The 27,962-nt window shown below is 44.1% G+C and overlaps 1 protein-coding gene across 1 annotated transcript; it reads left to right on the forward strand.

Annotated features, from left to right (window-relative positions):
- Positions 1 to 18,469, forward strand: smad7 (SMAD family member 7). Its single transcript, XM_054612168.1, has 4 exons — positions 1 to 1,666; positions 2,989 to 3,042; positions 6,555 to 6,626; positions 17,577 to 18,469. The coding sequence occupies exons 1-4, from the start codon at positions 1,201 to 1,203 to the stop codon at positions 18,113 to 18,115; spliced, it is 1,131 nt and encodes a 376-aa protein (XP_054468143.1). The 5' UTR covers positions 1 to 1,200; the 3' UTR covers positions 18,116 to 18,469.
- The last annotated feature ends 9,493 nt before the right edge of the window (positions 18,470 to 27,962 follow it).

A 27,962-nucleotide genomic window follows, 5' to 3' on the forward strand; every position in this document is an offset into this window, starting at 1 on the left:
AAGGGCACCCGAGCCATCCGCCTCATTTGCAGACAGAGAGCCTTCTAACCTGCTCCAGACCACTCGTCGGCTCGCTTCTTTTTTTTTTTTTTTCTTCCTCCACCACCACCCACCTCCACCTCCACCTCCACCTCCACCACCACCACCACGACCCTCCACGCTTCAAAACTTGGTGTAGAGATATCGAGGTTGGGATTATTTAATGCTAAAATAGGTCTCGAGGCTTCGGCGAGCGCGGACGGACGTAACCCGAGGGGGTCTCTCTCTCTCTCTCTCTCTCTCTCTCTCTCTCTCTCTCTCTCTCTCTCTCTCTCTGTGTCTCTCTCTCTCTCGCTTCTATCTTTCTTTTTTTTTTTGTTCAACTCGGGCAGAGAGAATCACCAGCCCTGCATTTGCTCTCTGGTTCATTGGACGAGGCTCACTCACTCACTCACTCACTCTTTGCCAGCAGACCACATCCTTCTGCAGACGATAACATATCTATTTAAAACAAATTATAATAAAAAAAAAAAAAAGCCTGCTGGAGAGCCCTATATACTCGGATGAAGGATTTTATGGATTAATGCTCTTTGGAAGACGCGAGCGGCGAGCGTCGCTTTTTTTCCCCCTTCCCTCCTCCTCCTCCTCCTCCTCCTCCTCCTCACCGGATAATTGTGATAGCGTTCAGGCTTTAATTAGGCCCCCAGCTTGGTCTTCATTTCCACCACACAGATAATCCGCATTAATAAAAAAAAAAAAACAACAACCAACCAAGCAGGTTTGACATTGTTTTACGCCTGAAAATCGGAACTTGCTTTACGCAGCGCAATAGGCTGCAGATCACTGCGGGGATCACTGCAACACATCCCGGCTACATGCTGCTGCTTTGTGGCGGAGGTGTATAAGCTGCTAGATTCATTTAATATCTATATATCTATATATATATAGGCTAGTCTTAACCGTCTGGATATGATGGTTATTTATCCACCGAGGAAAAGCTGACTGTCCCGGGAACCTCCGCTGCTTTCCGGGGATCAGGTCTGCAGGAGAAGGCATCAGACTCTGGCGTATGCTACAGACTTCCTCTGCTCATCCAGCTCCCGGTTCTTCCACCGTCTTTTCTCAGGCTGCTTGTCATTGCCTGGACTCGGATCCCGGAATCTTCATGATTTGCGGACACCATGCTCGTTTTTTAGCCGGGGAACCCTCTTTTCGTCCCGCATGTTTAGGACCAAACGATCGGGGCTCGTCCGGCGACTCTGGAGGAGCCGTGCGCCCGTGGAGGGCGACGGGGAGACGGATAGAGGGACGCATGGCTCCGGGGGCTGCTGCATGGGCAAAACGACAAAGGTGGCCAAGTCCAACGCCGGGTCGGAGGCTGAACTGAAGGCTTTGACCCACTCCATACTGAAAAAGATCAAAGAGAAACAATTAGAGGTGCTTTTGCAGGCGGTCGAGTCCAAGGGGGGTGTCCGAAGCCCTTGCTTGCTCCTGCCCAGCAAAGTGGACGCCAAAGTGGGTCAACAGTCTTACTCTCTCCCCATGCTGCTCTACAAAGTGTTCAGGTGGCCGGACCTCAGGCATTCCTCGGAGCTGAAGAGGCTGTCTTGCTGTGAATCCTACGGGAAAATCAACCCAGAGCTCGTTTGCTGCAACCCGCACCACATGAGCAGACTTTGTGAACTCGGTGAGCTGGATTATTATTGTTGTTATTATTATTATTATTATTATTATTATTATTATTATTATTATTATTATTTAATAACAACCCCTCCATCATTCTCAAGACTAAAAAGTTACATTAAAAGCATGTCCACGTGCAGTCACCGTGTCATTGTGTCAGAGAGGTACCAGACTCCTGGAGGCCTAATTAGCCTAATTCAGATGACATCACCTCTCTTGGCATAGTTGTCTTGAGTTTCCATAAGGTCAAACGTGTCCTCTTCATAGGACTCTAGTGTCATTACATTTGAATTTGGCAACATCACATTGAAATAGTCACACAACAAACTGCCCTTCCATTTATTGTTATTATGATTTGTTGACTGTTTGTGTGTTGGTATATGCTGGATGTTTTGCTTTCTTAATTAGGGGCAGCATCCTGTCTTTAACATGTGTTTTTATTGGCACGTCAGCAGCGCCAAAGCACTTATGAGCTGTTTATTCCACCTTAAATCGGAATATTTTACAACTTCATCAAAGCCCCGCTTCATAAACAAACAAACAGTCTGCTATTTCAACATTTCACAAGTGCCATTTCCAAAGTGCAAAGCAGACTTTGTAGTCTTTCCACGGTGAAGTTTCCAGGGCCCGTGTGTGTGTGTGTGTGTGTGTGTGTGTGTGTGTGTGTGTGTGTGTATGTATATGTATGTATGTATGTATGTATGTATGTATGTATGTATGTATGTATGTATGTATGTATGTATGTATGTATATATGTATGTATGTATGTATGTATGTATGTATATATGTATGTATATATATATGTATGTATATATATATATGTATATATGTATGTATATATATATATGTATGTATATATGTATGTATATATATGTATATATATATGTATGTATATATATATGTATGTATATATGTATGTATGTATGTATGTATGTATGTATGTATATATGTATGTATGTATGTATGTATGTATGTATATATATATGTATGTATATATGTATCTGTGTGTGTGTGCTTGCTTGCTTGCTTGCTTGCTTGCTTGCTTGCATGGCGTCCCGGGCCAAAAGAGGCCCGTATCTCAGTTTGTCCTAGACGCTGATAGTGGCCCTCCTGGCGCCAGGCGGCCCCCTGTTTATCTGCCTGCCAATGAAAGGCAATAGCCGCCCTGCCGGCCTCACTGCTGTCTCTCCAGGCTGAGCTGACAGACACAAAAAAAACCTTTTCCCAGAAGAATGACAACTCTTATCATAAAGTTAAGATCTCTCCCTTGTTGTTGTTGGGTTTTTTTTGCTCATGTTCTGCTTATTTTTTTTTCACTCCATGCAGAATCTCCTCCTCCTCCATATTCGCGCTATCCCATGGACTATCTTAAACCACCAGGTGAGCTTAATGAACACATACTTGCATATATATATATTTTAATTTCCTGCATGTAGGAACGCCATTCATAAATGTTTAACGTGTTGATAGACGTTACATTTGCATATGTTCTCACACACTTATCCTGTTGTGTGTGTGTGTGCCTGTGTAGGTGTGTGTGTGTGCGCGCCTGTGTGTGTGTGTGTGTACGGAAACAGCTCCATGTTATGTTGTGATTTATGATAGCAGTGGAGTGGCTGGCTGGCTGGGCCGTTCTAGCGTGGCTGTCAGCCAGGGCAGAGCAGCACAAAGTTGAGATACCAGCTATAGACTGACTGGCATGTCACCAGGGGCACAGTGTGTGTCTGATGGGTGGGGGTGGGGGGGGATTGTTTGTTTGTGTGTCCATTTATCTATTGTGTATCGAAGCACAGACAGCGGCGGCGTCTCTGGAGCCAGCAGGCCGTTATCAGCTGAATTAATCATCAGATTAAGGTTGAGGACTTGTGTATATATGTGTGTGTGTGTGTGTGTGTGTGTGTGTGTGTGTGTGTGTGTGTGTGTGTGTGTGTGTGTGTGTGTGTGTGTGTGTGTGTGCCACTGTCCCACATCTCTGTTTGGATGCGTTTTGTTTTGGGGATCTGGGAGAGAATTTGCATGTAGCGTTTCATTTCAGCCAACGACCTTCCAACTGTTTCCCCCTCTGTACCAAAGCTTCGGTCCTGCTTAATTGTTTTCTCCCTCATGGTTGTTATCCTTTTTCCCAGTGCTGGAAATTGCCATCATATCATATCATAGTGTGTTAAGTATGTTAGATTTCAGGCTATAACCAGAATAGTGCCAGGCTGGAGTAGAAGAAAAGGAGAAGAGGATCATGTCACAGAGAGGGTGACAAATATATAAAATCCATTATTGGCTTTTTTATTTTTATTTTTCTTGCTTCTTTTTCTCATTTGCGTCCATCTGGCTGCCTGTCAGTGCAGGAATAGCTCAGAGTTGAAACAATGGCCGACCAGCCAGCCAGCCAGCCAGTTAGTCAGGAGAAGGAGAAAGTGGCTTTCAGTGAGTGGAAACAATAGGAAGTCATTGCAGCTGCAGCTGTGGTTCTTCAAAGCCCCCCCCCCCCCCCCCTTCTCCCTGTCTTCATTTACCAGGCTTTAGCGATACTGTTTTCACCTGAAAGCATTCACAAAACCTTAAATACAAGCAGAATTCATATCTCAAACAATCCTCCTCGTACTCAGCCTCCCCCTGATGCGGTGTCTGTCTCCGGGTAGAGCTAGTGCAGGGTCTTTCACGCGAGTTCAGTTGGAAACATTCCAGTGATGAAAGGAAGCAAGAAGGTAAAAAGGATATGCAGACAAAGGAAATGATTATACAACCCATGTTACCACCCTGTTTGCCCTCTCAGAGCGAACTGCAGAAACTTGAATTGGTTTGACTTTGTGGTAATTCATTATTGGAGATCTTATTCATGTATTTATGTCAGTATTTAAGTGAGTCACCTGTTATACTATTTCTTCATTCAGTCATTGCAGCTGCTGTTGTGGTTAATCAAAGGAGTGTCTGTCTGTCTGTCTGTCTGTCTGTCTGTCTGTCTGTCTGTCTGTCTGTCTGTCTGTCTGTCTGTCTGTCTGTATTTGCGAATGAGGGTGAAAGACAACATATATTAATAGGACAATGGAGGCAGGCTGGAGGGTACAGACACACACACACACACACACACACACACACACACACACACACACACACACAGAGGACAGATGAGCTTATCATGCAGAAAGACGGTGGGGGGTGGGGGTCCCCAGTGGCCCCTGGGAGCTGTCAATCATCAATTCCATCTCATTACTGGAGGCTATTACAATTTTCTATTCTCCCCTCTGTATTTGCTTTTATTTTAAGCTGTGTTAAACCATCGTGACATGTAGAAGATCCGCATTGCTAACTTTTAGAAGGCAATGAGACGTTGTTAAAAAATCTGCATGAAGCGGAAGAGCGCCTGATTTTATGACGATGGTTTTATGATTCCACTGAGCAGGAAGTGAGGGTTATATGTGTCAGGGTGCCAGTATGAAAGCAGCCGAGACGTAGAAACGCTACCTTGTTTCAGCTCTGGGGAATATAAATCACACACTGTTTTAGCTCTGTCTCGCTGATGCCCCATCAGCCTTGTGGTCAGCTGTGAACTGTTGCCCGGGAGACCAGGGCAAAGGCTGCTGGCAGCCAATGAAAGCGAGGCATGGTGTGGGCTCTGCCCGTGCATCTCGTTACCGTGACCACGAGCAGCACGGCCCGCGTCAGGACTGTGAGGGGAACCGCTCACGATGCTGTTTCTTTATTTCTTGTTAGCTACTGCGGCTCTGCTCGGTCACACAGGAGGCCAATGAGACAATCTGTGGAAGTATTCAACAGAAATACCATCCTCCTCCTTCTCCTCCTTCTCCTCCTCCTCGCCTCATGTGGATTAATTACATATTGAACCCCTACTCCCTATATTTCTTCCGTTTACGTCCCCCGTATTCGTTCCATAACACCTCAGATTAGAGCAACTCCAATTAAATGGTGATTTTTTTTGCTCTTTTAAGCTATGCGCTTTTAATGCAGCAGTAACGTGCATTGCGTGTAATGAGCTGAGGGCGATCACCACCGCACACTGTGGTTGAATGGATAGAAGGTGCAGCGCAGCATTGACGTGCAGCTAGAGGAATGTATCATTAGTGAATACCAAGCTACCAGCAGAAGCTCTGCAGCGGAGTTAAAGCTAGCCTGCTCCCAGTGGTGTGTTGCTCCGTTCAACACACACAGCAGGGTTTTTTTTTTTTTTTGTTAAAGCTCCATTCAGGTGTCATGTCGAAACAAGTCTACACTACAAGTCTTAGTGAGAGTTAAGCATTGAAAAGCAAAGAGAGGGCAGAGTGAGTAGTTTTTGTTTTGTTGTCAGCCTGCTAGTGTGGTTAACAGCTTTCAAGGCCTTTCTGAGCTCCGTCTGCCAAGGCAGCCACAAACTCACACACAACTGGATGCAGAAACAATTCTGATCCAAACCTTTTTTGTTGGTGTTAAGGCTCATATTTATCTGCCCTTAGACAGAAAAAAACATTACAAGACCAGGATCTCTATTAAAAAAGGAAACCAGGAACACATTTGATTATTGAGCAGGGATAAGAAGTCTCCGGGTCCAAAAGCCCTCGCCTCGGTCTTTAGCAGACAAGAATACAGCTCCTTCCAGATCAGCAGCTCATCTACACGGGGATGCAGGGCTAACGCTCCTCCTGAAGCAGTGGCTTATGGGGGATTATCAGGGGTGTAAGAAACTCTCCTCTGTAAGTCTTCCCTGTGTGTGTGAGAGAGTGTGAGCTCCGTCGTCAGCGTCTTCATTAGGCATTGATTTCACCCGAATGATTGACGGTCTCACAGCTGCTGCTTTGCCTTCTCCCCTCGCGCACACACACACACACACACACACACACACACACACACACACACAAACACACACATTTCTAATTCAAAGTCTCTCTTTCTCTCTCCATCAGATTCTCCAGACTCTGGACCGTCATCCAGTGAAACTGGGGGAACGACATACTCGGCCCCTGTGGGGCTTTCAGGTAAATATTAATACAAACAGACTTCCCATCCTTTTCTACCGTCCCTCCCCTTTGAACGTCATATTATTTTCCTCCTATGTTTTCTTTTCCTTCTCTGTTGCATTCCTCTCAACACACACTCATCTCATCTCCCTTCCATACTTGTGATGATGAGGTGCTGATTGTGGGGGCCCCTGCTTCCCCTCTGTAATAAAAAAAGGAAGAAAAAAAAAAAGCATGCGAGGGAGGGTGGTGTATTTCTCCCACATCCACATAAATTCCTCCCTCCTGGCTCTTTGAACAACGCTCCTCTCTTCTCATCTTCCTCTTCTCCCTTCACGTGTGATGCTGTAATGGAAGACAAACACGCAGAGCAGTTGTTTGGAGAAGAATATGCTCTGTGCGTGCGGTATTGTGGGAAAAAAAAATAGCAGCAAAGAGAGGCTCCGACTGACATGCGAGTGTTTGTTTGTGCGTACAGGGGATGTCTTTGTGGACAGTTAGCTCTCCTCCGGGCTCTGTGTGTGGATAAGAGCGGGACACAGGCGCCTTTCTTTCTTTCGTCCATCTCTCATGCAGGACGTGTTTCGGGCTTCCTCGGCTTTTCTCCCATAATCCCCTTTGGCAGCATTGCCTTCCTTACCCAGTGCCCTGTCCTCGGGCTACAGAATAAGATGGTGTTCGAGAGAGAGAGAGAGAGAGAGAGAGAGGTAGTTTTGCTCTCCACTGCCTGAGATCGCTCTGTGCTGTTCTCTGCTTTCCCTTTGCCTCAGATGGTTTTCATTTAAAGCCTGTTTTATGTCAGTTGGTGTTCGCTGCCCATTTCCCCCTCCTCCTCCTTTGTTTGGTGGTAGGGGGGGGGGGGTTGGCTTGACTGCCTGCATGTGTGTGTGTGTCCTTAGATGGGGGAAGAGATTGGAGCAGTGCTTACAAGAACAGAGGAACTAGAAATAAGTCTCTCCTTCTTCCTCTCCTCTCCTCCTCACCTTCTGATGGACACTGAAGTCCTCCCTGTGTGCGTTAACGAAAGACACATTTTAGACCAAGTTCAAACTGTGAAACCCTAGAACTGGAGTCTTAACAGGCGCCCCCACGCTCCCTCCCTTACTCCTTCCCTCCCTCAGCAAGGCCTACCCTTCACCTCCTCCCTCTCCTCCCCCTGTTTTTCCTTCCTGGCGAGGATGACATGGCAGCGGTGGCGGCCAGTGCTCCAGTGAATGGGCCTCCTCAGTAAAAGCAGTAGAAGGTAGAAAGGCCAGGGCGGGATGGCCGAAGCTCTCTGCCCTCATGATTTCCCCTGGCAAGCCAAGAAATAAAAAGGCTCCTCCATTTCTTCCCCGCCCTCCCTCCTTTTCTCTCCCTGCTTCCCTCCCGTGCTCCCTCCCCTCTGGGGCCCTGACAAAAGAAACATGGCTCTCCCAGAGGCCCGCCGCTGACCTTCTAATTCACTCACTCTGCCCTTTTTATGTTCTTCTCCAGACATATTTACAGAGAGGAAGAAGGAAGAGAGATGAGGGTGGCTTTTAGCGAAGGAGCGTGGCAAAGACTTGAAGTCTGCAAAAGCTGTGCTGTTACTTTTTTTTTTTGCGTTTATAGTAGAATAGTTAAGACCTTTTTAGAATAAGCTTGAGTGGAGAGGTAAAGCAGTTTTGGAAAGAGCAAAAACAAAATGACGCTCAAAAGAGATGCTCATTCATCTATGAAACACAGTTCAGACAGAGCTCATGAGATGAACATCCTCCTCTTCCATATTTCCCTGTGTATTCTGCTCGTTTATCCGTCTTGAGAAAAGCCAAGACCGTCCAGGCTGGAAGGAGTTAAGTGAGCTGCGACAGCGACAAGCGCAAATGCAAACTAGGCTGCCTGCCAGGCTACCAGCTCCAAAGCTCCTCTCGCTGGCTCACGTCATCAGCTTGGAACAGAGCAGAGAGGAGGGAAGAGAGGAGGGAATAGGAGCAGGAGAGGAGGCGGGGGGGGGGGGGAGGGGGGCTAGATGGCTGCAGGCCTGGAGCCGGGAGTCAGGGTGCTGATCTTGGTTTGCGTTGGTGTGAGGGCTTAGCTCGGAGGTTTAGGTTCACCCAGGAAACTGAAGGGGGAGATCAAGAGAGAGATTTGGAAACGGGAGATCGGGTCGGGGTTAAGAGGCCGCTGGATTGTTGGTTATGAATCTGTGGGGTGTTAAGTAATATTTAAACTTGCTAGAGACTGGATGGTTTATGAGCGGCTCTGGTAGCACCCACGTAGCCAGATGTCCATCTTGTCAAGCTGAAAGAAGTCTGGAACGAGTTGTCTTCAATAAAAGACCTCTGTGGGCTTGTTAGGACAGAGTTTCAGGCTAGTGCTGCTACGATGCCTCAGTTTGGGAACCAATACGAAAAACAAAACTTTCACTAAACAAAATAATTCAAATGTTGTCACGTGGTAAATGTTGTCCAATCACAAGCTGACATACAAGAACTTTTGCTTAATAGAATTTGCGACTATTTGAAATGAGTGTGGGACAATCTGAGAGATAATCTGATTATGAATCAGTTTGATGGTATTTGACAATCGATAATAATAAGTATTGGGTATCAATACCCAGCCGTAGTGTGTACATGCTTTTAATCTTCATTAAAGGCCAATAATAGACAACGTGTTCGTGCCCAGCTCTTCCTGGTTGTGTAGCATCGGTGTGTATTTGTATGTGTCTGTGGCGTGCCTGATGGTGCCATCGGGGACCGACCCGGACTGTCTGTGTGTAAGAGGATCCAGTCAGGCTGCGGTGACACGTACGCACACACACACACACACACACACACACACATTTTTCACACATACACACTGACAGGCAGATAGAATGACCTGGTGCGAGCCCTGGCGCACGGCCGACTGTCACACAGGCGCTTCCTCCCACTGCAGGTTAAATTTAGGCCGAGTTGTATTCTTATACCACAAGCCAGTCACCTCACTCGACAGACAGTCGGCCAGCCCTCCAGTCAGTCAATTAGTCATCCGGTGAATCGGCTGGAGGTATAACCTTCATCAGGGGGGCTCTGACAGAGATTAAATTTAGTCGCGGCACCTTGGCTCATTAAATCAAACTAGTTCTGCTGTCGTACGGGAGGCCCCCGAAGAAATGGCCCATTTTTCGGTGCAAATGGAGTGTGAGAAAAAAACGCCGGCGTGTTGTTTCGTTCACCGCTTTATATTATAGATCACCGATTCTATACGCAACCTTAGAATTTTAAAGGAAGCTAACTTTCACTAATCAGCAGCTCAATTCAGAAACACAGCGCCCTCAGTCTCCTTCCTCCTTCTCTCTCGGCATTCCTGCCTTGTTTGGGTTAGCAGGCGAAGGAAAGGGCTGCGCAGGATATGACCTCATGTCTTTGAGGAAAAGGGTAACGGACAGGCAGGCGAGGCATCTTCGTGACGGAAAACAAACACTGGTGTGCACCGACCAGAAAGAAGGAGGGAGTTCAATGAAAAAAAAAAATAGATTAAACATTAGTTTCTACAAAGATAGAAATCTTAATGCAGCCTATTACACTCTGGCATACTGGAAACTAGTCTAAGAGAAAAAGGACACCATAAAACCGCCATACCCTGATTGTTTTTTGCTTAAACACTAAGAGGAAGGAATGAAGTAGGGAGAGAAGATGGCGGCTTTGGGTGGAGGGAGAGATGGCCGGCAGCTCTGCTCTCTTCTCTGTAATTTGGAGGCTGTGTGTTCAGCCAGCGAGCTGAGCAGAGCAGAGCCGGGCCACTCCGAGCCGGGGCCAGGATCTCTCATTACTCCCCACTTCCTCTCCTTGCGCGGCAGCCAAGCCGCCTCTTGGCAAAGGACTTAATTTTGGTTTTGGCCGTCCTCTGTTCCCCACCCTGTGTCATTATGCTGCACAAATCGAAAAAACAGCACGTGGAGACAGTGGAGGACGGAGAGAGGGGAAAAAAGAGAGGAGAGGAAAGAGGAACGTTGGCCTAGCTTGTTTTGGGTTTGTCCTGAAGGTTTTTTTTATCAGATTGAGATGCTTCATGATGTGTTTTCTTAGCGTAGCATCAATATGGCATTTACCTTTTATAAAACATTGAAAAACAGCCTACCTTAGCATCAGCCAGTTGATTTGAAAGGTGGACTATGCAGATTGGGCTCCGAGCCAGAGCTGGAGGGAAGCCCAGAACAAGATGAACATTGTTTTGGTTTGCAGTCACTCTGTGGAAGTGGATTTTGACATTACCTCAATGTATAAAGATATGAAAGAGGGACTGAGTGTGTGTGTGAAGACGAAAGATGAAGGGAGGGGAAAAAACCTTCCTTAAGCAGGATGAAGATGGAAATGGAAATAAGTGGAGACACTTTCCTGTAAACCTGTGTGTGTGTGTGTTAGATTTCTAGTGTGACGAACACTGCTGCTGTCTCCACCCTCCCTCCCGCTCATTCATGTCGTCAGTTTGTCTTTTGTGATCTCTGGTGACTGGTTGGGTGCGAGTGTCTTCATCTCAGCGACAGACTGAGCCCTGTCAGTAGCCACAGCTCCATCACAGACCACAGTTCTGGTGTATTCACAGACACAGATACTGAGGTTCATGCATTTTGAAAACAAAGAGACAACACAAACAAAAGCTCAGACTGCACACACAACTGGCTCTGCTGGTTGTCTGCCTCTCTGTTTGCATGTGTTTTTCTGTTATTTAGTTCCCACGGTGGTTTAGCACCGCGACAATGAGGGTGATTGTTCGGCTTGTCTGTCCATCCGTCCGTAGTAAGTGATCCTCTGACTTGTGTGTTTGCAAAAGTGAGCTGATGACATCATCACGGCCTGCCTGGCACCTTGCGCCCAGCTAGCTAGTGTTTATTTGTCCTGTCACCCTGGGAAAGCTGGGCTGCAGGGGATCATTGTGTGTGAGGGTCAGCATGATGAAGTGTTGGAATAATAACTCTAGCAGGAGTAGGAAGGAGGTGTTGCAGGGGAATAAAAAAATCCTTCCAGAAGAAAAAAAAAAAGTATTGCGCTGTAGTTTTATGATAATATGGATCCAAATGGAAGATGCTGCCCAATTAATTATGAAACGTTCCTGTATTTTATCTCAAACTTGAGATAAACACCGAGGCTGAGCAGCATCAAGATATGTGGCTCTTGTAATTATAGCAGAAGCCTCCACTCAGACAAAATTATACCGTAGACGGAGGCTTTAGGAAAACATGCACCATTCTCCTCCTTATCTTCTCCCGGTCGTGGCCGGATGGTTCAAGTTAGAGATGGCGTGTCTGCAACTCATTCTCTCTATCTGTGTTTCTGAAAGGAGTCAGATCAGTAGATAGGGAAACTGTGCCACTCCCCTGTGTGGTTTTCCTGCCATCAGGGCTTTTTTTTGGTTTCCTGGAGTGGGGGGAAGGACTTTACATTTTATGTAAAGAAGAACCTCCCCTGTTAGCTACTACCATTTCTCTATCCGTCTATTTATCTACCTAGGGCTAAACAATATGTCGTTTCTTCTTCAGATTTGTCGCTTTGCAAAGAAGGCACTTTAACGAGGCATCCGCTTAGTACACTTCTCAGATAATTATGGAGTTAGAAATAGTTTCTTGATTGAGGGGCAGCAGCTCAAGGCTGCTTTAGCCGCTACTAGCATAACTAGCACCTGAATTTTCGACCAAACTGCTGTAGGTTGATTTGCATCGTGGGCAATGTAGTCGCCAAGAGTACACTTTTGAGGGAAATAACGCAGTCCAGCTGATAGATGATTTAGCCTGATTTTATGAGAATTGTGTTAAAAGATTTTATGCTTTTCTGCATGACATGACAAGTGACATATCAAGACCAACCAAAAGCAGAATGACTCATATCTCAAGAAAGAAAGAATCCAAACCAGACAGTGTACAGTGTACAGTCCATGGCTCAAAATTAGGAAAAGCTATAGTGTATTGATGTGAGACAAGGACACTCTCAACGTCTGACCTTTTTCTGTCTGAAGGGGTCGTCTGTCATTGAATAAGAAGAAAATACCCAACAAGCCTGCTGTTTAGGACTCTCTTCTTTTACTATTTTACTTGAATTACCTCGAAAGAATCTATGAGACCAAATATTTTTATGAATACTGAGAGAGAGAGAGAGAGAGAGAGAGACATGCACAAGCTCTCATTTCAGGCAGAAACACACACACACAGGGCTGAACATATATACGGCGTGGCAGTGAGAACAAAAGGAATGCCTCCAGGCTGACCCTTGACCTTTGGAATAGACTTTCGCCGGCTCGAGAGAGGGTGTTGACTTAGAAAATAAGGCACCATGAAGAGTCCTTCCTTCCCCCTAGAGCTGTAGCCTTCATGTCTTCCCCATTCCTCTCCTCAGCCGCTGTGTGTGTGTGTGTGTGTGTGTGTGTGTGTGTGTGTGTGTGTGTGTGTGTGTGTGTGTGTGTGTGTGTGTGTGTGTGTGTGTGTGTGTGTGTGTGTCCGATGACGACAGGGTCATTACATGTCTGAGAGCTGGCGAGGCACAAACACACACACACAAACACGCACACACACACACACGTACACTTAAACACACACTTGCATATATAGGGCTCTCGGGGATCGATACGAGACTCGTTCTCAGGAGCCTCCTCACTATTTACCGATGTTGATAGTGTTGTGTCCAGGAGTGAAGGTTGAAAAGTGTGTGTGTGCGTGCGTGTGTGTGTGCGTGTGTGTGTGTTTGTGCATGAGGGGGTAGGTGTTTGACTGTGCTGACTTCTAAGTTTAGTAGCGACCTGGTTTGTGGTGTGTGTGTGTGTGTGTGTGTGTGTGTGTGTGTGTGTGTGTGTGTGTGTGTGGAGTCAGACAGAGGTAATGATTAACCTTTCCAGACTGGCCCTGCGAGAAGCACCCAGTCTGTCGTCGCCCTTCCCCACCCCCCACCTCTCAGCCACCCCTCCTCCTCTCAGCCGAGTCCAATTGTCTCAGCTAGCATGGCGTCCACTTTTTAAGACCTTGGACCATTAAAATCCACAGGGGAGCTAGCAGTGTGTGTCTCCTTTTGCCAAATGTGCCCTGCCTCTGCTGTGGTTTAAATATTTTGCATTGCACAGGGGGTTTATTTAATCACAGATATTTACAGTGTCTCTCTCCCTCCCCCCTACCTCGCAGACCATAAGCTGATCATCCATTAAATGCCTAGAAAACATGGGCGCAATATGCTGTTTTTTGTGTGCACAGGGTTGCTAATGGCTAATCCACATTAGCTTGCACCAGCTGCTTGTTGCAATTTCTTACATCGCTAAAAAACAAGCTTATAACCTTTTATTTTTTATTAGAATCCATGATGATGTGATGCACACCAATCTGCTCCAGTATCTGTCAGCGGTAGTATATCAACATTTTAGCTCTCGTCCTGCGTCATAGAGGACCAGCAGTCTGTTTTTTGGAATGGGGTTTATGTGTGTGGAGGCCCCATGGGACAAACCAGACTGGGACAGACTGGCAGCAGACATCTGACTGGGGCAGAGCAGAAAGGGCCGGGGTGACAGATGGCCTCAGGCTGCCAGCTAGACCGCTTATCTCCGTCGAGGAGGAGCTTGAGACCCACAGGCTGAAAGGCCTCAGAGCAGACAAGCAGGTGGGGGCGGCAGACAGATAGATGGACTAATGCTTCGATAGGCAGACGTCCAGAAAATCTGACAGATGTACAGACAAGCTCTGTAAGTGTTCAGAGGCCGGAGCTGACGGAAACACGTTTGCTCCAACGACAGACGGACTCGGTGCAGACACTCTGACGACACCGTCTGACAAGCGCTCCACACACCTACGTGAGAAGCCCCTGAAATAGTGTCGGAGCGTAATATGAGGAGCAAGACCGGCAGCAACCTCACACACACACACAAACACATGATGTGTTAAAAAATTTAAATTCAGTTAAATGAGCCTTGCACTTGGAACAAGGTGTGTTGTTACAGGGCAACGCCACATTAGTGTGTGCGTGTGTGTGTGTGTGTGTGTGTGTGTGTGTGTGTGTGTGTGTGTGTGTGTGTGTGTGTGTGTGTGTGTGTGTGTGTGGTTCTGTTCTCTAGAAGCATTACTCATGAGGTGTAAGCTCATCTGCTGTCAGGACAAGCTGTGAACATATTCTTCACAAGGCTGTGCCCCACAGATGGAGGAGTCTGTCTGTCTGGCTTTTTTCTCTGCTGATATACTGAACACAAAAAGTTTGGTTATGTTTCCCTATGAGCATAGTTTGAGCAGGAAGAATAATGTAACTATATTTATTTTTGTGTCATTTGTATCTCTCATTAGCTTTCAGTCAGTCTCTTATCCAACAGTTGCTGTTCTTTTTTTATACTTATTCTTACATTTCAGAAAGAAATATTGTCCTTTTTAAATTTTTCCCCTTGGTCCGTAAAAGCAGTCAAAGGTCGTTTGTGGCGCCAGAGGTAGTTTTACAACGATTGTGATGATGTCATTACCATGGTTACCTCAGTTTGGACTTCAAAACTATAACAGAAAGCCTGTGTATCGTATAAGTCAGGGAAGCTCTAACAAATAAGGCTATTGAGTTGCATTGTGGGGAGTGTAGTATTGAGATTTTTTCGGAGCTTGACCCATACTAGGAATGGCATATCTCTGTGGATTATTGACTTAAACCATTCTTTTTTAATCTCTCTCTGGCAAGACCGGTCTTGTAATGCATTAGTTCTATTTCTATTTGGTGGTATTGCAACTTTTACATAAGCATACTTGCTGTTTTGCTAGCTGACATTTTCTGTTAGCCTCCATGTTTCCCTCTGTTGTTTTTTCTGTCTTTCTTCAGCCCTTTGCTTTTATCCTTCCCTTCGTTTTTCTCTCCTCTGTGATTCTCACTTGCTACCAGTCAGAGTTTCTGAGAGGGGAGGAGAGGAGGGAGGGAGGGAGGGAGGGGAAGCGGGGCAGTAAGTGAAGTCCTGAATAGCAGGGTGTTTTCAGGCTGCAATGACAGGCTCAGACAGGCAGCCGCTCTAATGACCTCTGACGCCAGGCCCTGTCTCTCCCAGCAATAACAAACACACACACAGGGCCCCACAGGTGAGCTCCACCAGCAGGCCCTCTGTCAGCTGTTAAGAAAGTCCAAAGCATCCTTCTTCTTATCAACCCCGGCTGTTCTTGTACGTACATGTAAATCAGACCCGAGAGCAAAGCTCGGCCAGGTTTCGGAGACTCTGTCTGACAACAGCTTGAGACACAAAGGACACTTTCTGTCTCTTATCTCAAAGATAAATGCTTTTTTCTCCCCCATTTAGTCTAAGGTAGATAGCTGGGTACTTAGTTTTCCCCAGCACCCCATGAGGACGGATTTACGATAAACTCCCCGGGGCTAGGCTCTGACCAACTTCAAAGAAACACAGCCCCTCTTGTTTTATGGAAGGCATGCTTTCAGTTTTTCTCCCCCTCTTCCTCCCCTCCTCTCTGTTTCTGTCTATCTTCTCCCAGCGTTGTCCCCCCCCCCCCCCCCCCCTCCCTGCGTCTAATGAAGGCTAATGACAGGCCGCGGTGAGTTCGCTCAGGCCCGGCAGAGATCCTGCCGCATTAACGTTGCAGTTTGTCTCAGACGGGACCTTCCAAATTACCGGTTACATTCACAGCCACCGCCAGATGAAACGAGGAAGGGGGGGGCTGGGAGGCTGGGAGGCTGGGAAGGACGGGGGCGACTGAAAATGGCTCTGAGAAGGGGCTCTGTTAATTTTTTCCCTCGCATATATTTCCCCAAGCTTTCTTAACCCTTGAATGTGTCTTTCATCACGGCTGTATTTCAGTGTGTGTGTGTGTGTGTGTGTGTGTGTGTGTGTGTGTGTGTGTGTGTGTGTGTGTGTGTGTGTGTGTGTGTGTGTGTGTGTGTGTGTGTGTGTGTGTGTGAGTGAGTGAGTGGAGAGGAAGTATAAGAGATTGTTGAGCGGTTGATAGGCGTTGCAGCAATTAGGTGACGACCCTAAAAGCACAAGAGACGCTTAGAAAATCAGGAGAGGAAGCAAAGTTGCAAAAGTAACAGTCAAAATATGTGGAAAAGCATTCCTTCTCTTCCCCACCCCGCCCCCTCTTTCTTTCCTCTCGCGCTCTCTCTGTCTCCCTCTATTTCCCTTGCGCCTGACTGGCTCCTACTTTTCTAGCTGGGAGTAGCTGGGAGCCAGATTTCTGTGGAATAGAGATATGAAGGGGGAGAGAAACGGCGCAGGAGGCACACTAAAGGGAGACGAGAGAGAGGGAGGGAGGAGGGGGGGAGTTGGAAACTGGAGCATGGCCAATGCTACACTTCTTTTACGCTCAGGGGAAACTTTAGACTGGAGAGGCCTAGCTTGTCAACGAATCAGACACCAGGGTTTGTGAGCTAACGGCCTGCCTTTCTCGTCAGCTAAACACCATGTGCTTCACCGTGGACAGCGACTGGGTTCATGTGTTTATGTAGAAAGTCACATATCTCGTCGCTCTGTCGCTGCGACCTCAAATCTTTCAGCATAAAGTCAAAGATTTAGTTTGGAATTTCCTCCAGCGGGGTGAAGCATGTTGCTGGAGAGAGGCGATCGGTCAGTTGACGTCACTACATTGTTGGCCGCGCCGCTACAAAAATACAGCGAGCCAGACAGAAGATAAGCATTTAATGCTCGGACAAATATTGTGCTGCGTGTGGATGCTTGCCCGCCAGTGACTCCCGAGTTGCTCCTCTTGTCTGAAGTCCAGGAATTCCAACATGGTTTTCGTGTGTGGCAGAAATTTAGGATGACAGTTAAGTTTCTGATCCGGACTAAAGCAAATTCTCTGATTCCCAAAAATAGGAAAAAGGTAGAAATTGGGAAGAAGTAGCAAATGATTGAGAACTCAGTGTCGCCTTTTGCTTTTTAGTTGAAAGCCTCATCTTTTCCTCATCCTCTCTCATTTTCCTTACTTCTGGATCTTTGTCTTTTACAACTATTCAGTGTCTTCCTGTCTCTACTGTGCAGCTTCCAACATGTCTGACCATCTCCTTCTCTCTGTGTTTCCTTCAGATTCCCTGGCGTTGCAGGAGTCTGGCGATCGGGCCCATTGGTGCGTGGTGGCATACTGGGAGGAGAAGACACGTGTCGGGCGCCTCTACTCAGTCCAGGAGCCCTCTCTGGACATCTTCTATGATCTACCTCAGGGGAACGGCTTCTGTCTGGGCCAGCTCTGCTCCGACAACAAGTCCCAGCTGGTGCAGATGGTGCGGGCCAAGATTGGCTATGGCATCCAGCTGACGCGTGAGCCGGACGGGGTGTGGGTCTACAACCGCAGCTGCTACCCCATCTTCATTAAGTCGGCCACACTGGACAACCCGGACTCGCGCACGCTGCTGGTGCACAAGGTGTTCCCCGGTTTCTCCATAAAAGCTTTTGACTATGACAAAGCCGGCAGCCTGCAGAGGCCGAACGACCACGAGTTCACGCAGCAGCCTCGCACGGGCTTCACGGTGCAGATAAGCTTTGTGAAAGGCTGGGGACAGTGCTACACCAGACAGTTCATCAGTAGCTGCCCATGTTGGCTGGAAGTCATCTTCAACACCCGATAGCAGCAGCTTTCCTCTTCTTCACCCTCCTCGCCTCTTCTGCCCCTCCACAAACGGACTACACCCACTTTTCCTTTTTTTGTTTCAGAGAGGTTCAAAAAGAGAGAAAAAAGTTTTAAAAGAAGAAGAAGAAGAAGAAGAAAGTATAAAATTCTGACGGACTTTGTTTAATAAATGACTAAGATTTAATTAAATAAAATAAGAAGCGAAAATGTATTTTATGTTATATATAAATATATTATTAATTGTAAATATGAAGACGTTTTATATGCATCATTATTTATGTATTGTGCAATGTGTTGATGAGAAAAAGAAAATAAGATGCACTTTGCTTAATATAAATGCAAAACAAAGAAATGCCAAAATAAAAAAAAAATACAAATAACATTTGTTGTCCGGTCTCTATGTTTATCTTGAGGTTTGTGGTGGTTTCATTCAGTTTTTCAATATTTTAATTTGGTTTTGCGCATAATCCAAATGGGATTATTTCTCTAAAACCCTTCTAATTTAATCATGGCGCAGAATAGTGTCTCTTCATTATGACCAAAGTCAACATTGGCTTAACTTCACTGAAGGACTTTGATGTCATGTTGTGGTTCGTAAAAGCATTTCCCTCTGAGACAAAATGAGTCAGACTGTGACAGAGCCATAACTCACTGTGCCTGTCCTTAAAGGCTCATTACGCCTTTTACAATTGTCTGTTTTTTTCGGAGTTATTTTCGGACCAATGTCCCTCTTCCCCTCTGTCATTAACCGACTGATGACATCACAGCCAGGAAGCAGTAATGACAAATATCAGGAACCAATAAAGTCAACAGAGAGTTCAGCTTCCTGGAGATGCCCTCTTTATTTTAATGGCTGATAAAAAAACAAAAGAAATGTAACGAATAAAACAATTCCAGAGAATTTGGTGCCACACCTGAGGAAATGAACATACTGGAAATATACTGGGAAATATACTGGGAAGATTACAACTTCATTTAGACATTCTTTGACATCAGATGAAAGGCCTGAATATGTCATATTTATGACCTATTGCATTTCTAAAAACAATACAAAACACAATAGATTTCCTTGTTACAAAACCGATACGTATATCTGTGTGTGTGTGTGTATGTGTATATGTGTGTGTGCGTGCATGTGTCTGTCTGGGCCGTGTCCTGTTGCTAGTCAGATGGGTGTCTGTGAAGAGGATTACTACTGTAAGCCTGCTTTACCCACACACACTGTCTCAAAGACCTACATTTACAAGACCCACTTTCCACGCCATCCAACCCCCATCCTCCTCTCTGTTCCCCATGCTTTGAAAAACCTTGAATTTTTATTTAGAATATGAGAGAGAAAACAACATATTTAATTCCTAGTGACTCAGTTGTGGAGGCAGGACTGGAATCATGTATGTGTACTTCCTCCGTGTTCCTTTAACCCTTCCTGTGAATAGAAATTTAAAAGAAAAACAATTCTCTTGTCCCTGAAATGATTATTCCCCAGCACGATTCATATTGTTTAGTGTTTTTATATAATCGGCAAATCCTCACTGAAAAAAGGACAATATGTAACACTTAATATTTGTGTGGTATAAGCTGACACATATTATGATACAGACAGAATACTGGACGTTAAAAGTCTCCCTGAGTAAACGCTTGTCCAAGGATACATATTATTAATCTTTCGCTTCTGTTTTATTAATGACTGTGCCCAGTGCGTACACTGTATTTACTTTAAAACCCAGAAAGACAAGTTTAACGACAAAAGAAGATCAATTATTCAGAAAACACTAGAATATATCCCACCGGGGGGAGGACCCTGTTCCTTGACATCATGCACTTTAAACTCAAGTCTGCCTGTATGGCCTCACAACAATAATCCCTAACCCTGCTAATACAACTAAAGCAGCTCGAAGCTTTGTGAATGTGTGTGTGTGTGAGAGAGAGAGAGGAATGGCGTAATACCCACGACTTCCCTCAGACAGGCTGACCCTGATTCTGTCCACCAATAATTCCATTAAAACTATTACAGATTGCACCAGCAACTCTAGCCAGCAGCACGAACATGTGTACAACACGTGAAAGCTGTTCTAGTGAGCAGCTTCCAAGAAAAACACTTTGAGTGTTTAAAGTTGACTATATCTAGGTAATTTGTATTTGTTCTAGCTTTTTTCTGGCTGTTTGGAGAAGACACGGAATCACTGTTTTTACAGCCATGTACATAAAGTATAATTTAACAGTTAAATGAAAAAAATGTAATATGAAAAGTTAAAGAAATGTGAAATAATAACACATTTTTATTTTTATTTTTTAAATCCTAGCTTAAGTCTTGCTTGTGCCCCCCTAAAATGAAGTAGTATTTAGTTTTATTATATTTTTAAGACTCCTTTATTATCCAAACTACCTATCGCTGTGATTTTCCTAAAGATATATAACAATGTTCTTATTATTTTGTTGTTGTGGCTATACCTTCAACCGAGCTTCCTTCATTTCTGTAGAACAGCGCCCCTCTTGATTGTAACGGCTCGCACATGTTATTCATCGTGTGTGGTGAGAACGAGTACTACACTCTGCCGAAATGAAGCAGCCAGGTAAAGTTTGCATCTTTCCTATAAAGTAAACTATCAAACAATCAGATGTGGTCACAACCTTGTTAAACTATTAAAGGACATGTCTCTGAAAAAGTAACTGTTAAATAGTGTCAGGCCTCACTCCAAACTAATTGTAGGCTTCAGTGCAGAGGGACATGACAGACTGGAGCGCGTGTCAGGTGAGTCAAATGCACCCTCCCTGTCTGTGTGTGTCTTTGCTTGCTGCTGGCTTTACTTGTGCTTAAATGTGTGTGTTTAAGACTTACTGTGTGGCTGTCGGTGTTGTGGAATTTGTTTTGTTTATTGTCGTCTTGTTTGTCTGCAGTCTGTCTTCAGTCCCCTGTTGGCTGTGTGTGGTTTATTTGTAGACAGTGCAGATGGCCTTGTTGATGCTTGTGACATAATTCGCCTATTCTTGTTGATATATCTAGCTACAGTGTTTGTCACTCTAAAAAGGGTTTGGATTGATCCAAGTATTTCTTAATACAATACTCAGGGCTGTAGTTAACTGTTTGTTTGGTCTATTGAATGTCAGAAAATAGTGATTTTCAAAAAAAGCTAGTTTTGACCAACAAAAAGTCCAAAATCCAAATATATTCAGAAATGACAAAGAAAACCAACAAATATTAACATGTGAGAAGCTAGTTCGAGAAGAAAAAAAAAGAAACGTTTTGCTTAAATATGACCTAAAACAATTAATTATGATTAAATGGTTGCAGATTAATTTTCAGTGGAATAAAGAAATGTTTTCAGCTCCACTCATGACCATGTATTCTAAACTTAAAGAGTTATTGGTTGCTGTAATCATTCCTCCTATACATAGATTTTAGGAGTTTCATTTTTAAGTTCAGAAAAAGCTACGAGACTTCAGCATCGTCAAACCAAGTAGCTTCCAAAGTGAAGTTCTACTCCAAAACAGACATATGGACAAGTGACTATTTTATTAAAATAGATCTGAGTATTTTTGAACCTATGCTTTTCAACTATCATGTTGACAAAAATACCACATTTGTTCCACTATCTCATTCCACGACATAATGAAGTACTATCAGCCGCTGCATGCTGGACCGTCATTAGTAAGACTCTTATATACAGTCTGTGGTAAGAATCGAACCAACATGCGGTTTGTCTGTGGTTCATACACCCATGCAGTCCATAGTAGGTTAGCCACTGAGCTAGTGTGTTTTTATGTATGTATATTTATATACATATGTATATGTGTGTATGTGTTTGTGTGCATGCAACCTGGGGGGTTGGGAGGATGAACAGGGTTGTGGTCTTTAGGTGGGGCCTCACAGGGTTAGTGGGGGATGCTTCGGCCTGCTCTTTGTGTGTAAATGTGCCCTGACCTTTTCACTTAAGGAATTATTTTTTTCCTAATTACAATGTCATCTGACATCAAATCTGATGTAAACATCCTCTTTGATTGTTTAAATAATGTGCCGCAAACTTGTCTGGAATGTGAGTCATCTTAAACCGCATTATTGTTCGAGGCATCCTATACATGCAGTATATATAGATCAAAGGACTCTACGCTTTGTCTTTGCGTTTGCGTGCCGTGTTTCATATATTATTCGCTGGCCTGTTTGTGTGTGTGCTCATGTGGATGTATGCCCATGTATTCTTGCACACGTGCATGCATGCATGCATGTAGGCAACACAGAGTCCTCGTCCGTGCCGGTAGACACAAAGCCAGACCCCCCCATCCCCCTCTTCCTCTGGGGAGGGGGGGGATAAGACAGTCTGTCTATCTGCATGCTCGCAGCGTGAGGGGGGCTGGGGCCCAGGATGGGCGGTTTAGGAGGTGGTGGGGTGGGGACCGTCTAGCCGTTTTAACTGGCTGGATGTGTCTGTTGGGGGTTTGAAGAAGGGGACAGTCACTTCTGGCATTCTTATGCTTATTTAACCCCCACACAGCCTGCAGTCATGTTTTTTTTTTTCTAACCTCAATGATTCCTAGAAAAAAGCAAACACTAAGTGGCTGAAACATTTGTGCACAAAGTAGGTATGTAAAGCTTTGATCCGTGTTACAAATAAAAATCCCTCTTATTTAAAAGTTGTTAGTGAAACCTGCATTGCCGCTAATTAAAAAGATCCTGACAAATATAATCTATGATCAGAATTAGCTGACAGAGGCAAGAACGTGGCTCGCTGATCGTCGTTAGAAAAAAAATTCTCTGCATTTTCCATGCGATGCATCTTGAGCCAATATTGATCCGTTGCTTGGAACAGTCACGCACAAGACTGCTTCTCTGTACACTGTTTGCAGATGTAATTAGAGTTTGTGAGGTTTTTTTTTATTCTCTTATTCATCTCCATGCCAACTGATCTTGTGCCACCACACATGTTTGCACATACAGTGTAGAAAAACACGGATGCAGCATCTTTGATATGTTTTTGAAGCCTAAACTTTGTTTTGCTGCACAGTACCATCTTCTTAGTTATTTGAGCCAAAATGACATTCCTCATTTATAAGAGAATACCTTCTGGAGTTTGCCGTCAAATTATGGAAATTACAGAAATCACCTCAGTACAATAGTGTAGACATGAGGATGTCGGTGGTGATATTGATTGATCCGAACCTCTTTACGGAAGAATTTCATGCATTACTGGGTTGAGAAAGAAGTGGTGATGTTCTTTCTTCACCACTGTGTGACCTGATCACTGTGCTTTTATTGCTGTAGCTTGCTTAAGAAAAAAAACATTGAGTTTAGCACTGACATTGTTGCCGTCATTTTCAACAGTTTCCGACAGAGCTGCAACTAAAGATTGCTTTCATCATCGACTAATCTGCTGATAATTTCTTTTGATGAATTGTTTGGTCTATGAAATGTCAGAAAATAGTCAAATACGCCGATAAGAATTGAAAGCAAAAAAGAAAGCAGATAATCTACACACTGATGAACTTGTTCCAGAGAGTGCTGCTTGAAAAATGGCTTAAACAATAAATCAATCAATGAATAAATCAAAAGAGGATTCCACACTTTTATTAAGCAGCATGTACACCCATCAAAAATCAACATACATGTGATAGAATTGCAAACAATGACATCCTAAAATGAGTTGTTTTGGTGTGGACAGTATTGTGGATAATCTCTGCACTGATTGTGGCACCACCGGCTTTATAAACGTCTCTGCTGAAAAGAAACAAGACATTCTCTTTCTCTCTTCATGAAATGTTAAATGTTTATCAGATATATCACCCAGAGGATGAGGCCTTATATAATATCCACATTACATTGTTAATTGAGGCAGATGCAGCATTAACACAGTATTGACTTTGAAGTCTGTAGAGCTGCAAAAGTAATAAATCAACCAATTATGTAAACAACCCCATCCAGTTTAATAATTGCGGATTTATTTAAATAAATCTAAGTTTTATCAGACGCTGGCTTATTCTTTAATGGATTAAAAAGAGTTTCAGTGAATATATTGTTAACGAGTATTCCACCAAAATATCAAACACTTTTCCTTCGTAAGTTTTCAGGCTCAAATCTGGCAGGAATTTGTCGTTAGATGCATTTTGATAAAAAGATGCTGTTTGGATTTCCATGTTCTTCCTTAGACACCTAATTCTATATATATTTTCCCCTCAACAGCCTCTCTGCACGCATCACATCACATTAAGTCACATTCATTTCCCTCTACGATGCCCCCTTCTCTTTCTGTATATTTGGACACGCGGTATGTGCGCATTATTACTATGATAAATCAAGAGAAATGTCAGTGAACACACAGGACACACACTATGAAATATGATTGATAGGTGCAATATCGGCATGAGACAAGCTCGAGATGACTACAATATCCTTTCGCCTTTCTTTTTCAATTACATTACACAAGAAGAGCCATTTCCTTGTCTTCCTCTTGATTATGAATTGTACTGTGCTCTGTCCCATTGGGCCATCCTCCCAGAGGCCAAAGAAACACAATGGAACAATGTTGATGTCAGTTTCACTGTCAAAAAGCTGATTTTAATAAAGCAATGGGAAATTCATTTTCAAAGAAAGGAAGCAGCGTGTGGAGACAAGACCCAAATATGAGACTGTAGGCACGGGTATGCACATGATGATGCAACGGAAACACCGTGCTCTTATTCACACACGCACAAGAACACAGATATTTGCGCAAACACTGATGTCATAAATCGGATGCTTTTGGGGAAAGTACATAACGCCCTGAAGAGGTTTGCAACATGCGTCCGTGCGAGCAGCTGATTGGGCGTCTAGTCGGCCGACTGTAACGGCATTCCTTCCAGCAGGAGGGTAGGAGACGAGGTCGAGGGCTAAACCACCACATCACCGCTGCTCCCCTCACAGTTTGGTGTGATGTGACAAACACCTCCATGTGGATTACAGCATTTCTGGCATTTTACAACCAGGTTAGCACCACAGCAGCAAACACAAACCTCAGCCACAGTCGAAGTCGTTGTCCAAACTCTCATGTTGTGTTGCATTTTTGGATTGATAAAGAGTTTGTGTTACAGTGAGGAAAGAGGACATTTAAAGAAGTGGGGAGGCGACGAGTGTGGCATTTTGAGATGAATGTTTTGAGTTGAAAGTCGGTTTAACTTTTGACTGGAGATCTGTTGGGTTTGTTGGTCCCTGTGTTTATGTGTGTGTGTATTGGTTCTGTGTGTAGTGCAGACTTTGTAAGATTCCTGTGTGGATTGGAGTAAATGAGGGCTGTGGAATGTGAGTGGAGGGTAATCATGGCAGACCTACAGGAGTAACCAGATACCGACTGCCAGACTTCAGAGGAGCGGGAATCCCTCCTTGCCGTCACACCACCTCCTGCAGGAGACACTTTGGCTGGGACCCTAAAAAACTCCCTCCCCCCCTCCTTTAACCCAAAACTGGCCCTTAATGTCCAGCCTCCCACCTTCACTCCAAAAATCACATTTATGTCTGTTTGCCCTTGTTTGTGTGGTGTGTTTACTGGCCCTGAGGGTGATTTCTTAAGCCGTTTTAATGGTCTGAATCAGAGAGAAAATTATACTTTTGGTTAGTTTTCTATTTAGTCTGGTTCGGTTTCACAGTGCTCAAATTAAAGCAGACTTTGTGGGCTTTATTTAGCATATTCTCTATGTTCTCTCCCACTCATGTTAACCTGTGTCCATCTCAACAAATACTCACGCAGGCAGCCCTTAATCCCTTGCGTTTTGCTTCACTTCCTACAATTGGGTCTAATTATGCTCTCACAGCAATCGAACGGCACTAAGATTCGCTCTTCGTTTAATTGAAGCGGATTAAATATTGACTTGTGAAAGCACCCTTAAATGCACATGTGGTTACATTGATCTTAATTTAAATATGAAACAGTCAATTCATTGATTAGTCGCCTTAAAGAAAATCAATCTGCAACTACTTTGAAAAGCGGTTCATTGTTAAGGTAATTTTTCCAAGCAAAATATCTAACAGTCCCTAATATAATCCTCTCAACTCCTCAATTCTTCTTCAAAGTCTTATGTGAGAGTAAACTGGATATCTTTGGGTTATGGAATGTAGTTCAGACAAAACAAGAGAGATTAAAGATAACATCTCGGATTTAAGGAAGTTGTGACGGGTATTTTCCTCCCAATGTCCTGATATTTGTTTAGGCCACAAGATAATCAGTTAATCTAGAAAATAATCAGCAGATTAATGCTAAGAAAATAATCATTAGTTTGCAGTGCAACGCATGACTACTCACGGGCTTTGGCAAAGAAAGGCCTGTTCAGTGTGCTAGTTTGTAAATCTTTGTACTGCTTTCCTACATCACATATTACATAATGTGATGAGAGCATGAACTGGATGTGGCATATTTACTTGTTTTGTAAATTGAGAAATCACATTTAGACATCACAGTGCCACTTTTCCAATGAGGCATTCATTATAAGAGGTTTATGGGGTTGTAGCTTATTGTTTCTTCTATAGTTAATAGATCAATTATTAATGTTTCATAGATTAGTAATAAGCCTTTTGCAAGAAAAATAAACTTTTGCGTTATGATGGAGGAGGATGCACACACAGGAACAAACACACAAACATGTGATGCAAAGGAAATGGTTGATCTTTATCATCCTTTCTGGATCAGACCGTGACCCTGCTGTCTTACTCCTCAAAACATCCTGTCTGACCAGAGAGAGAGATACAAACAAGATGGGGTATATGCTGTTATTTACACTGGCAAAAAGAAAGAGACAAAATCTGACCAGGAATAGCACTATATCTATTTGCTGGAGAACATATTGTCCTTCTGCAACTTTACACTTTTCTATGCATCTCTTTATTATTCATAAAAACACACTCCACAGCTTACTTTAACAGTCTCTCAGATCCGGAAATGTTATTTATTTAACAGGGAATCGTCTGTGCATAGTAATAAAATGTTCAGATTTTGTCAACAAAGGAGGGAAATATAGCAAAAAAGCAGACCGACCCTTTTTTATTATGGATACTTTTCTACAGTTAATGTTAGGGAACGTAATGACAAAGTTATCTGCAATGACTGTTTAGGAATTCATCTAAGCTTCACTAATAGACTGCGATATCCTCGACTAATAAAAGTGGAGTAAGTGTTTAAGAACAAAAAAAACAAAAAAACCTTGAAGAATTAATCCCTGAGGGGAAATTGCCAAGTGTCTGACAATATTCAAGACGTACTTTTAAGTATGTATACTCATTCACATATGTGCGTGCGGGGCGTGCACAGACACACACACTCTGTAGTTTGGACTTTTTCTACTGTCTTGTACAGTAGACCCTGGGGCCTTGTTATGAGAAGAGCAAGATCAAAGCAGGAGTGCTGATCCAGGCAGGAGAGAGAGAGAGAGAGAGAGAGAGAGAGAGAAGAGAAGGAGAAAGAATGAACATCCTGGGATTAATGCAGAGACGGCTATAACTTCTGCTTTTACTCTAATTATCTCTTCGCTCAATGCCAGAAGAAAAAACACAAGTAGCACAGAAACTGCTGTCTATTCATCGTTAACAATCGACCAAGAGCTTGGTAAAGATCAAGTCTCACTGACTCCTGTGCTACTGACTTAGTCATCATTATACCGACAATTCAGACTTGCCCCCCAAGTTTCAGGGCATGAAGAAACTTTTTGTTTCAAGCTTAATGCCTCCAACTAGATGAGGTAGAGTTGAATGGATTTTCTTTTAAGTCTCCCATTTAACACCTTACATTTATAAAATAAAAAAATAAATAAATCTCCAGAGACTGTGTCCTTGATACTTCAGATAATCATCAGACTTCGCTGTGAACAGTTTTGATTTGAATAAAAAAAAG

The sequence above is a fragment of the Anoplopoma fimbria genome, chromosome 14 (assembly GCF_027596085.1).
Source record: "Anoplopoma fimbria isolate UVic2021 breed Golden Eagle Sablefish chromosome 14, Afim_UVic_2022, whole genome shotgun sequence".
Lineage (NCBI taxonomy): Eukaryota > Metazoa > Chordata > Actinopteri > Perciformes > Anoplopomatidae > Anoplopoma > Anoplopoma fimbria.